The following is a 13,336-nucleotide window of genomic DNA, read 5'->3' on the forward strand; positions in this document are numbered from 1 at the left end:
GTTAATTACACCAAATATTGAGACATTGCATCAGCCATGAAAGCCCCACAACTCCAGCAAAATATTTTTGAAAATATGAGGAATGCAACGAGGTTTCTCTTTAATAATTCATGGCATGGAATAAGCCTCTTTTTTAGTTTTTTTTTTTCTCATCAATTCTCCATCCTCAGACTACCGTCAGTATCGCCACCAATGCGACTGGTCATTTTCCAGCCCAGCGGCACGCCAGCTAAACTCATAAATACTAAAACTGTAATTTCACACATGCACATTCAGGAATGTATTTAGCCACAGATTTCATCCTCACAGGATAATGTCTGAGGATAATGTTCTGAGGAACCCATCTCCTTGTCTGGCTTTGTGCAGCAGGCTGTCAGCAAGTTCTGCCTCAGCACCAGCAAAGAGCAAATTTACATTTCAATTTGGCAGCAAGTAATTTAGACCCACACACAGGCATAGTAAGTCTGTACAGTCTCTCTACAACGCTGAAACTAATTACAGATTAAGGACAATGATATGTATATCAGCTGAAAAACCTTGCCCGGTTCATTCCTGATGTCCATGTCTTCTTAATATAGAGGCGTAAAGTTAATCTGAGAGTCGGTGAGGTTCATTACCTCTGAGTCAGCAAACCCGTCAGTGTTTGGCTAATAAAGCTGGCAGGCGGGGCTTAGTAGAAAGGGAAGCTGAAGCATTGAAGGGTTGTGGGTTTGGTTCCAAAGGATGGTGACTTTTGTTGATATATCATTAACCAAGGCGCTGTTCTATGGTGACCCCTCAGTTTCTGAGAGGATGCACAATGTATAGAACACACACACACACGTGTTGTGTATTTCTTACAATACAAAGGATTGTATAGTTATAACTGTTAATATAAACAATTACATTGATTCACCCCTATAATAATGAATACATTATTGTTACATTGTTTATCATGGTTGCTACAATGGTTATCTCAAAGGAGAGTAATATTTCTCCAACACATGTATATACATTATACATATATACGTGTGTGTGTATATGTATACATATGTATATATTTATATAAGTAAATTACTCCAGGTAAGAGTGACAGCTAAATGAACTGATAGAAAACTACTTCAGGAGAATACCACAAGTGGTTTTGACAATTATAATATTATAACAGATTTCATCAAATTTCAGAAATGACTGGAAAACTTAAATGGTTTGAGTATTTGTTACTTTGATCTATTTTGCTCAGAAAGTGAACTTGGGCAGAACAGCAGACCCAAAAAGACCTCTTAGTCATTTGAGGACATAAAATGGCTAAGATGATTCAAGCAATATGATTCTGGAGATCTGGAGAACAACATACAGATCAAACATTATAAGGTTCTTGATACCTCAATCTGAATTGTGTTAATGCATTATTCAAGGGATGAGACATTGTGCTTTTTAACATATCTTTTTTTTTATAATTTACAGAATCCCACAAAGAACAGAGATATGACAGCATTAGAAAATACAGCATAAAATTACAATCTACAATACAACAAAGTCAACTCAATAGACTACCATTCACATTATCGCTGAAATCTACAAAGCAAAAATAAAACATCGCAGAAAATTCCAACAATCAGCTGTCCCTTAAAAATTCAGATTGGCCTAACTGCTGTCGAATGAGGCAATACAAAGATTCCCCATCTGTGTTTCAATCTGAGTTGCCATGGTGATGAGGAGGTTAATTTAGGTGAAGGGGAGGGTTCCTCTTGCAGGGGTACATGTCTGACATGTCTTGCCTTTCATTCAGATGAAGAGCCCTCTCAGGAGGTGAGCTCTGTATAATGGCCATCCATGGAATCCCCTCGACCGAAACAGAACTGTGAAGGGTTTTATGAAAAGTTACAGGACGTGTCCATAATTAATGCTTTCAATTCAGACTCCTCTAACTTACACTTAAAAATGTTATTACAGCTAGTCTGGGGCCTTGCCTTGTTCATTACAGTTGGAGATTCAAACAGAGAGCTCACAGAAAAGGAAAAAAAAGACATTTTGAGTAAAATGATCATTAATCTAAATCTCCTGCATGTTTTAACACAAGGTCTGCTAAGGTCATCTCATGGCATCTTCTCTCATTCTCTGTCAGCACACATTAATATGACAGCAGTGCATTAGGGTAAGGTTCAGTGCTCTGGTCACATTATTTCCTTTTTTCCCCTTTTTTTGACATGAGAAGCACTGCCTCCAAAGGTGATGCACGTCATTATGCTATTGTGAGTGTTAAGAATGGAGCCCCTGGAGGAAAAGTCAGGACACCGCACGCCATCTATTCTCTTCTAAAGCCCCAGATTAATTCATACAATAAAAAAAGTCCTTGGCTGAAATGACTTCAGATGTAGATCTTATGCATGTTCAGTTCAAGAGAGGAATGGTTGGTTACCTGATATCTTTATATAATTATGTTTTGTGACTGGCATTCAGAGCTCATGTTTATGAACTTATCAGTCAGGCCTGCCACAGACCGTCTGAAATTCAAATAAATTTTGGATCAGAAATGTAAATAAGCATGAAAATACAAAACAAAACAAAACAAAACAAAACAAAACAGACAATTACCACAAGTAGCAGTTCATTGAATGTTCCCATCAATAATCAGTGTTTGTTTCCTTTTTCACACTGGTTTACTTTTTCCTAACATTTAGTTAACATTTCGAATAGGATGGAATAATGTCTTCGCTCTATTAATTAAAAAAAAAAAGCAGGACCAAAGTTCATAATTGGGAGACATAACATAAGAATTTTGAAAATACCAAACAGCATTTAACATCATGCTTCTAAATGCAAAAGATTGTTGTGGACCATGGCAGCTGATAGCATATGATTAGCATAATCAATAGAGATCAGTTGAAGGAGTTTTTTTCACCCATATTCAGAATCACAGCATAGGCTCTTTAAGGCTTGACCTTTATTTTATTACAAGGGTTCAAAACACGTTTATCAGGAAAGGAGCCCCTGGAAAAAAGATGTCTAATTGTTTTGCAGTTCTTTACTAGAGCTATGATAGAGGACTGATTTAGCCCTTCAGTGCAGTGATATATATATAAGACCAAATTGAGCTTGGAGCCACCCTTGTAATTATGCTGTGTGGTGTTTGGCTGCGTGACCAGGCTGGCAGGACGGCCTCAGCATTAAAAGACAGCCTGTGGAAAATCAACAGTCTGAAGCTGAGGACCTCAAGTGAGACATTAAACCAGCAAAACGGAGCAGTGGAAGGCAATTTCTTCCCACACACACACACACACACACACACACACACACGCACACAAGCACACACACACGCACACACGCACACGTACACACCCTCTCAATTTGTATCGTGATCCACAACTAACTGCTGTCTCAGTTTTATTGACCCAGAGAAACACAATCCTGATACGCCCCCACAGACCACGGCTCCATCTGTATACTCTGGCAGAAAGGGTTTGATTCTCTCAAACTGCCGATATTTGGTGAAAATTTACAGAAGAGGTTTGGAAGAGGCGTTTAGGGGGTATAGATATGCATAATAAGCTATTTCAATTTAAAGCTCTCTGATTGACTGTGATGAATTCTTCTTGTGAATTCTCACAGAGACATTCCTTTATTCCTCTGCAAGTGAAGAAGAGATGAGATTTGTTAACAGCTGTAAAAAATGGAAAGTGAAATGTTTGCATTTGGAAAATTTGTTTCATAATGTTATATCTTTGTACAGAAATCCATCCTTACTCAGGACAACATCTCAAATGAGGTCATTTGTACACAGATATTTTTTCAGCACACTGTACAGAGAAGGTGCACTTACATACAAAGTGAAATGGCTCATTGAGCATGTTTCTGTTTACAAGAGCGTATCAATTCTGGGCTGTGGTTTTCATCTTTAGAGCGGACTTTCTCGGAATTTGATGATTCACAGTGCTACACCTCTAGATGATAAAGTAGAATTATAATGGAGAATGGGCAACAGACCAGAGGAGAGAGTCTGTTGGTTTATCTTTAGTGGGATAAATGTGTTTTTTCCCCTCCAATAAGTTTCAAATAAAGGTCACAAAGACTGGAGACAGTGAGGGGAAGGACAAAATAGGAGAAATGCAGGACAAACAGAAAGAAAGAAAGAAAGAAAGAAAGAAAGAAAGAAAGAAAGAAAGAGAGGTGATGGGGAGATGGCTCATCTCAGTTAAACCCAGCCTTTTCGTGAGTAATTGTCTGACTTAATATGGATACAGTGTTTGGTTTAATGTGGTTAGAATACAAGAGGGCCTCAAAGCCATCCATTAAGGAGGTTTTTGAGAGAAGAAAGTCTGATGAACTCTGTTACTCATTTACCAATGGACAACAACTAGCCACAAAAAAGCATAACTTTCCATAGGATCGCCATAAGATCAGATATTGAAGTGTCACTTTGATTTATTTCCATTTACTTGAAATATTACTGCTCACTTTTTGTCTTTGTGCAACAGTAATCAGAGGTCCTCGATGTATTTATTATTCCGGCTTTGGGCATGAGGAAGATGGGGCATACATATTGTGGTTTTAACATGTTTTACTTTCTCAGAGATGCAGGGCTGCTAGCTGGAGGCCACCAGACAGGCTTGCGTTTGTCAGCAAATAGCGAGCCATTAAAGCAGCCGCATCCTGGCTTATTGACACCTTTTCAGATTAGAAAATGAAAGACGGCAAGAAATGACTCTGCTCCGCTGACAGGGGACAAAGAATAAATTTTGCTGTCATCGACTGAGTGGTATGATTTAGAGGTTTGCTTACTGCTCATGGTTTCGCAGGGAGATGGGATGGAGCTGCTGAATGTACGGTTCCATTTTTAGGTCCTATTCAGGAGTGCTTTTGTGTAGTACTGAATGGAATGCTCTCCGACACTTGTAAGGAAAACAGAACTACACAGAACTATGTATATGACATATACGCACTTCTACTATCTATACCTATATACACCTTCTCAGCTTTGCTCTACTCTTCAAAACAGGTATAAAAACAACTTTATAAAACTTTGACATTACAAATTCATTTGTTGTTGAATTAATTGTTGTGGTTGTTTAACTGTTTGTCTGTCAACGTACTATTTGGATCCTCAGTGGCTCATCACCTCCCCTGAGTTTTTACACTGAATTAGGCTGTGTTGTGTGGACACAGCTAGCTCAAGTGTGAAGCTGCTTACTCTTCCTGTGGGAGCTTGTTAGTGTTAATTAGAGACTGTCAGTAGAGATTGTCACAGACCACACCATCTGGGAGCCTTAGGTTGTCTTGGCTCGGTTTCTGCTTCGGGTTTTAGACACCGTTGCCTCTCCTTTTTTCCATGTGTTATTCTCGGTGTTGATTCAGCAATCTAATAACAGTCGTTGTCGTGTCAACTGAAAACTTTCAGGAACAGCTCTGTATTTTCTTTTCCCTTTCTTTCTTTTTTATTTTAAAGGTAGAACTGCTGAGCTACACTCATTTTCCGGGTCCTCAGTTTCCCAGTGATCAGAGATAGGCTTCATTTTGTATTTAGCATTGTATTATTCTATAGGATCCTGTTGTTATGCTTTCAGCTGTATTGTTCAGCGTCGAATGAGTGCGTCAGAGCCTCATTCATGCCTGTCACATTTAACCATGTATTAAGTTACACAGAAGTATCATATTTCTGAACCTTTTTGTTATAAAGGAAGCCAGCTATTAGACCCTCTTCTTGTCAGACAACTCGAAGAAGAAATGGTCTCTCCCCAGGATCTGGTACAGTGCAGTATAACTGCCAAGACAATGTTGGAAGGCTGAAAACCAATGTTGACAGTTGGCTTGATGGTTACGTAATGATTAATCTATGAGACCCACAGGCAGCAATAAATAAAACATTCAATTATTTGCCTGGTAACAGATCTGTCCATGTCCTGTGTTAACTGTCAATGGAGGGGTAATTGGAATGAATTTTGCTAGGTTGAACTCATTGATTTAATTTCTTACATGTTTGACCATGACGGAGTCATTTATTACCCTCCCAGTGGTCACCTGTTTGTGTAAATTAGCAGGATATTGCAATTTGAAAGGCACAAAAAGGTAGAAGAAGTTAAATTAGTCTCATAACTGCTTGGAAACCGCTGTGTTTTTTGTGCAAGATTCCCTCTCAGTCTACTTCCATTGCCTGAGTACTGCTGATTTCCTGTTCCACTCGTTTACTCTGAGTGCATTCCATAAAAGTCCTGATCCTCCCTGAGGCTTAAGAGGCTCATAACCACTGCCCATGCTGCTAGAGCAGCCACGACATAAACTGATGTTCTCCAATATTCCACCAGGTCCTTCTCCCAATCCACTTGACCCTGCTTTTCTTCAGGCCTCATTTACAGAGCTAATCACAAACTGGGACTGGGCGAGGATGATGCTGGCGCATCCAGCACGTGGACAGACAGCAACCCACTCTTTCATTCCGAGCCCTGGAGCCCTCCTGGCTCTTCAGAGACCATTCAGAGTAAAGCAACATGTTCACCTCTAAACAGAGCCTATATGGAAGCCTCCATCTCTGAATGAGATTGAAGCAGTTGACCTTGATGGTTCCCCTCGAGTGTGAAGAGTTCTGCTGCTCCGCTGTAATCGGATTTCCTGAAATCTTTGTTATGTTGTCATCAGGGTCACCACAGGGATGATTGTTTGTCCCCCATTCTGGACGCAGAGTCAAACTTAATAAGTTGCTGCCAGAGGACATTCTGGAAGGACCACAGTTCCTAGCAACCCGTTGTGCAGAGACAGGTCAACCCTGCTCCACAGAACACTTGACAAGAGATCTCCTAAAGAGAATTATTCACATATTGCAGTGACCCCTTAACATATTGGTTAACGTTCTCTGTGAGTATCTCATCTGTCTCACTAGAGGACAGTCAGTCAACTACTGCCTACTCACAGCATACTGCCGAGAGGCAGAAACAATGGTGTGATTGACAGTATGAGTCTCCAGACAGACTCACAAACCACCATTAACTGAGAGAGAGACAGGTTAAGTTTCATCTACATTCTTTTAATTCTGTTTTTTTTAAATTCAAAAGGTTGAGTGCTGGGGTTTATATCCTTTGGGACCTTTGATGCAGATTCACAGTCTTTGCTGTGTCTATTTGAGATTCTGACAGAGTGACTCATCTTCAGATGCTTAGAGTGAAAGAATTAGAACACACCCACAAGCCAGTGTCAAATCCTCTCCCGCTGCTTTCTCTCTCTCTCTCTCTCTCTCTCTCTCTCTCTCTCTCTCTCTCTCTCTCTCTCTCTCTCTCTCTCTCTCTCTCAGTCTATGTCTCTCTTTGATGGCTCCCCAGGATCAGGCTCCTTCCCCACTGTCATTTGATAGATGTGTGATCACGGGGCTATTTTGAGTCATGTTGCTTATGTCAAAACGTCTTTGACTTGTCCTGAGGAAGTGCTATTGCGCATTTTTGTTCACTTTGCCTGCGTATATAGCTCCGTCTATTTGGTGTCAGAGGTGTTTGACTTGGCGTTGGCCTCCTATCACTGCAGGATATGATCGAGAGTGGATGGAGCCAAAGACCAGTGGGGGAAATTGGTTTGATCTCTATGTCATAAATATTCCTCTTTTTGTACCAAAGTTGAGAAGCAGTTGAGTCCCTCGAAATAAAAGTTGAGAGAGTGAGCTGAAATCACACAGGAAATGGTTCTGAAGTGTGTTTTCCATGAGAAAACCGTTCTCTCAGAGAATAAAAATAGGCCAGTGGTTTATATAAGATGATGAACTGTATGCTTCACTATTCATTTGATTTTTTTCTTCTTTCTTCATAGATCAAGATAGCAAATAAGTAATTTTGATCAATTAGTATAATTCAGCCTCACATATTATTCGGTTGGCTCTTTCAAAAGACACATAAACGCATAGGGTCTGTGATCTATAAAATCCTGACTGAAACGGAGAGAGAATGTGAAAAAATCTCTTGAAAAGAAAATTTGAAGTGACAGACTGTTGAGTTATGCTGCAAGTATTTAAGAGAGCAAAGAATTGTACAACCAGATGGTTATGAGAGAGGTTGTTTTGGTCCAAAGATCTCTCTTTCTCTCTCTTTCTCTCTCTTTCTCTTTCTATGTCACTCTCTCTCTCTCTCTTTCTGTCTCCTACTGTTAAAACGTTAGTTCCAGCTGTCTATCACTCCGTTCACAGAACACTGAAGAATGACGTCTCAGATTATAGCACATCAGACGCACCAAATACAACTGTCAGAACTTGGTTGTTAAAAAACAACTTTTCTTCTTTTACATAGTCAGTGGAGTTCTGGGACCGTAATTTGCTACTGATGCAAAGGAAATTTGAAGATAAAGGCAGAGATAGAAAAGTAGAAACGGCAAGTAAAAATCCACGGCTCAAGAATGTATTTATTTTATGCATCATAATACTGCATCTCACTATTCTGGCACAGACAGTTTTTCAGATCTCTATAAGTGAGTACTGGCCCATGTAAGCAAGCATTTCAGAGTGCTCTGTTAAATGAGGTGGCAGATGTGGTGGGTGAGTTTTATCTGCCTGGCAGGTGGGCATGTTTGTTCATTATTGGGCTCACGTGTTGCCAGTGCTGCTCTCTGATCTGATCTTTAGCGAAAGAGGTGGATGTTATCCGTTCCATCAGAGATGGAGAACAAAGTGGCCTCCATCTCTTTGATGGTAGGACTAGGTTGGGAAACATGATTAAAGAGCTCCAGTTTCCACCAATCCTCAGGAGGGCTAACTGATAAATGTACTCAGTACCAAATGAAGAAGAAGAGAAAGGCAGGAAAAGGAAAGAGAGAAAATAAAATGGCACATCCATTAGTGATAAATAAAGTCTCATTGGTCCTCCTTTAATTGAGGCAGGCAAGAGAACTGCCAAAGGGTTCATATTAAACATTTTTAATGGTCCAATCCATAATTTCACTTAAATTCTCCAAATCGTTTCATTTAAGTGTTAACTCTCCAATTAATTTCCTTTAAGTGTCTTTTTTTTAAACTGCTCACTCATGAAAGGTCAGGAGTTGCCATGATGATGGGCTCTTTACTGTCAATTATCTCTATCTTTGTTCCTTTACCTCACAAATTTGTAGTGTTTTGCATCTCAGTCTGAAGAGGAAATGGGTAATGAGTAGTAAATGATCTGTTCTTCTTGCCCACCCGTTGAGCATGGATTTATGAAACAGATGGGTCATTTGTGGGTCTGACAGCCTACGCATGCCATTTGCCACTAAACATTTTCTCCTGTTTGACACAGTGCTGTGCAGGTTTTATACAGTTCATCTGACCACGGTATTTTTTTTTAGCTTTTTCATCAGCCTCGTGTCATGAAGTCTGTCAATGTTGGTTGCTGGTCATTTTTTGTAAATGTGAATGTTCAATGCCTGATATTAATGGAGGTTTTGAGTGAAGTTACGACAAAAGCATGATTGCTTGAGTTATTACTGAACTTTATTGCTATACGATAACTTTATGAAACAAAATAATACGTTTCATGGGTTTTTTTTGTATCACTGTCATAATATCGTTGCCACTCAAGTACTGAAAATCTTGAGGGCTGTTTTTTTTTAATTCCCTCCACAGAGATCTATATTTGTGTATGTATCTGCATGTAAAGATAACAAAATCTTGATTCCTGGTTTGTATGTCCTTTCCAGGTTGCTGAAAGTGCACAAATAAAGAAGGAAGACCAAGAAAGTTATGATGAGTTACCACGAGTAGATCCTGTTACACAAAGCCATAGTGTCTTCCCTTTTCTCAGAAAGAACACATCATTTCCCCTTTTTGGTCACGCTGTGAGTGTTTTACACCTCTTATAAATGTCAGTGAGATTTTAATGGACAGCTTGCTGGTTCAAACTGTCGGAGCAGGCAGCCGGGGCTGTTCATCTCAATTATGCCACACTGCTGGTTTTCTCGGTAATGATGAGAAATGAATGGCCCCATCCATTCAGGTAATGTGCCTCAAAAGTTCAGAGGCCCCGTACGTTTGGAAGTAGTTCCAAAACTGTAAGATTATTCATTGAAAGCAAGGACCTTTGTTCTGTCCTATCACAAATTTCTGAGTGACAGAGCACATTAACCGATACATCATTTAGTTTTTGGTTTCTTGGTTTCTGTACTTTTGGGTGTGATGGGTATATTGAGGTGACTTTGTCCTCTTATTTCATCCAGTCAATTAAATCAAATCATAATGGCCAAACATACAAAATATTACTACGAGGTGCAGCTGAATGCAGCTGGAATGTGGGATCCAGCTTCTATTTAACATGGATTTGGTTTTGAGACATATGTACTCATATTGCACAAGACCAGATCACACCAGTGTAAAGAAATTCAATTTCTAATTTGCATACCCTATTTGGAAAGGATTGTTTTATGTCTTTTGCTTGTTTGTCCAGCATATGAAGGATTAACTGCTGGTGTATTGACTTTAAAACAGGCAGCATTGAAATGTAGATCATGGCACAGCCCTGCTGCACAGCAAGAGACACTTGTGTTAAATTAACACTGAGAGTGTTAAATTAACACTGATAGTGTTAAATAACACTGAGAGTGTAAATAGGAATCTGCATGGACTCAAATATACACTCACAACATTACTTTAACCCTGGTGTTTTTTGCTGTATGAAAAGAGGACAAATTCAGAAGTCTGAGCAGTGAAGGCTCTTTGAAGAGAGGTGCTACAATTTTTACCAGGGAAGGGTATACAATAGCAACAGATAAAGATTTCATTAAAGTTTCGAGGGGTTTGTCAGCCAGGCCTGAGTCATAACATCACTCTGGTTGGTGCACTCCACTCTGGCCATCCGGACAAGAGTCAAAACGAATTATGGAAAACACAGAAGGAGAAAGAACATTTCCTCTCCTGGCTCTTCACAAGCACAGCAGTGTCAAGCTCAGCAGGAATGCTGACATGAATATAGCAATTTTTCTTTTAAGAAAGATGGGGGGGGGGGGGAGTTCCCTCCACCTCCCCATCCCTCTTTTCAAGCATTTGGTACAAAGAACAAGATGTACTGTGCAAGGATGAGATTGTAGATGAGGTTCTGTGTAACGACAGAGTGATATGCCACATGCCTGCAAGTTGATGTTTTTTTCCCTCTTTTTGCAGAATGGTATGGGAATAAAACGCCCCCTAGTGGCCCAGGTCTCAGATGACATGTTTGAGGAGACTGGAAGGAAGTGTCTTTCCATGACATGGGTGACTGTGATTGAGGCAATTAATGAACCTAGACATTCTGTTTCCCCATTGTGATGTAATAGTATTATTCCATTTTTGTAAAGGATGAGAACAGCATTTAGATTAACCTTACTATTTCACCTTAAACAAACTTCATATTATTTTCATAAATCAGATCAGTCCCATACATACCTAAGTACTCTTCTGCTATGTCTCAGTCTGCCACAAAGATTCACAAAGAGTCTCAAAGATTTTCCTTTTGACAAGAAGATTTCTCTTAATTGAATTCTTGACAATCGTTACTGATGGATTTAATCTGTTGCTGTTTTATAGAACTGAAATGGAAAATGTATGTCAAATAAGCTTGAAGGCACTAAAATCAACAACAAGCTTGCCTGAATGTTCTCAGTTTCCCAGAGAGAGACAACATAAACAGGGCTCATTCAAAACATGTCTGTTAGAGAAAGAAAAAAACCCCGAAATGGCAAAGCTGGCCTAGATACCGATGGGAGCCCGTTTTCATCTCAGTGGTATATGACACGTCTTGCTGGCCGATCAACAAAGCCACGTCTCCAGAGCATTATGGGAATACTTTTTGTCTGCGTCGCGTTAATTTTTACAAGAGGTCCATCGTGCATACCTGACAAAAAACATCTCATAAATCCCTGGAGATCCCGCCCTATATGAGGAGGTATGGCTGAATGTGGGATCTGATAGCCTTCACTTTTCCCCTGCAATGAGCTGTGATCAAGGGAACAATGAGAAATGCTTTTATGTAATGCTTAAAGCTTGAACTTGTAAAGCCACCACATCAATCTTCTGGGTACGGGCACACCCAATGGCTGAAGGACATCCACATGCTTGTGTTACACGATAGTGTTAAAACTAGGCCACCAGCCACTCTCTGACACACCTGGGCCTATCGCGTGTGCGGAAGTCAGATGGGTTCTCTAGGGCAGGTGTCCACACCACTGGGCCTCATTTTCCAGCAATCCCTGTCAAGGCACTGTCAGTGCTGTAGAAGACTAGACTCAAACAGATTCAACACAGATCGTATGTCAAGCAACAGGGCAAAGGACGGAAAATCAAGCGTATTCATTTAAGAAAGAACCAGATTAGGAACATCCTCAAGGTTAGTATCTAGTTGAAAAGCGTCATGACAGACGAGCACACAAACTTTAGGGGTTTTTTTGTGTGTGTGCGTGTGTGTGTGTGTGTGTGTCTGTGTGAATCGGTTTGTTTAGTGTGTTACATGAGATGTCTAATGCAACCCTTGACATCAACCAGAAAGGTGATATGCACCTAAATATAGCCACCAGAAAAAAAAATGCGGTAAGAATTGTAATCAAGTTTACCTAGAACTCTGGACAACACAGAATGAAACACTGAGCAGAATATCAATTCAACCAACTTCACTATTCCTCTCTCGGTTTCCTCCTCTTTTTCTGATCATCACTTTGCCTTACACATCCAAGAAACATACAGAACATTTAAAAAATGAAAAGTCCTTATGCCTTTTGCCTCTTGTGACAATTTATTAAATAAAACAAGAAAACACTTCATTGTTTTACACCACACTCTCAAATTCACACCGTCTTTGAAAACATTCACACGACTTTCAAGCATGAAGGTGCTTTGTTTGATATATCAGTGCCAGTGCCTGCTTGGTAACACAAATCCTTGACGACAGTCAGGCTGATCTTGGCATTACCGGTTTATGTTGTGGTACACTGCATTAGCAATGTTTTAGTATTGCATTTTAGTATATGCCCTATAGGTTTCCCCATGTCTTACTGTTAAAGCTGATGACAACAATATGGCAGGATTTAGGCTTAAGCAGCTATATGGCACCTTAAAGGAAAACACAGTACATCCAAATGTGTAAAAATGTCATTTATACTCGTTATTTATATATGTGAGACTATTGCATTTACCACTCAAAATGACAGATTTTTTTTTTCAACTAAAACCTTAATCAGGCCAAGCCAAAATGTGAAATATAGTAGTTTCCAATCTAACACGGCAACAAAAGCTTTGCACAATGGTTTGAACGATAAAAAAGGCAAACAGAAAGAAAGTTGGAGAAACTCTAAAGGAAAATTGGCATACGTTGAGCTGTGCGGAAGTGTTTCAAGTTGAAGATTCTGGAAATGCTGATATAACACTGTTGTCTAATTTGTAAGGCATCTGCCG

The 13,336-nt window shown here is 39.8% G+C and overlaps 1 protein-coding gene across 1 annotated transcript in view; it reads right to left on the reverse strand.

The window, feature by feature from the left end:
- Nucleotides 1-13,314: 13,314 nt before the first annotated feature.
- The window catches only part of LOC115806651 (trypsin), a 4,442-nt gene continuing 4,420 nt past the window's right edge, over nucleotides 13,315-13,336 (reverse strand). The window contains exon 5 of the mRNA XM_030767492.1: nucleotides 13,315-13,336. This exon is cut by the window's right edge and continues 149 nt beyond it. Within this exon, the coding sequence (XP_030623352.1) occupies nucleotides 13,315-13,336 (22 nt within the window).

This window comes from Chanos chanos, chromosome 3, assembly GCF_902362185.1.
Source record: "Chanos chanos chromosome 3, fChaCha1.1, whole genome shotgun sequence".
NCBI classification, from domain to species: domain Eukaryota; kingdom Metazoa; phylum Chordata; class Actinopteri; order Gonorynchiformes; family Chanidae; genus Chanos; species Chanos chanos.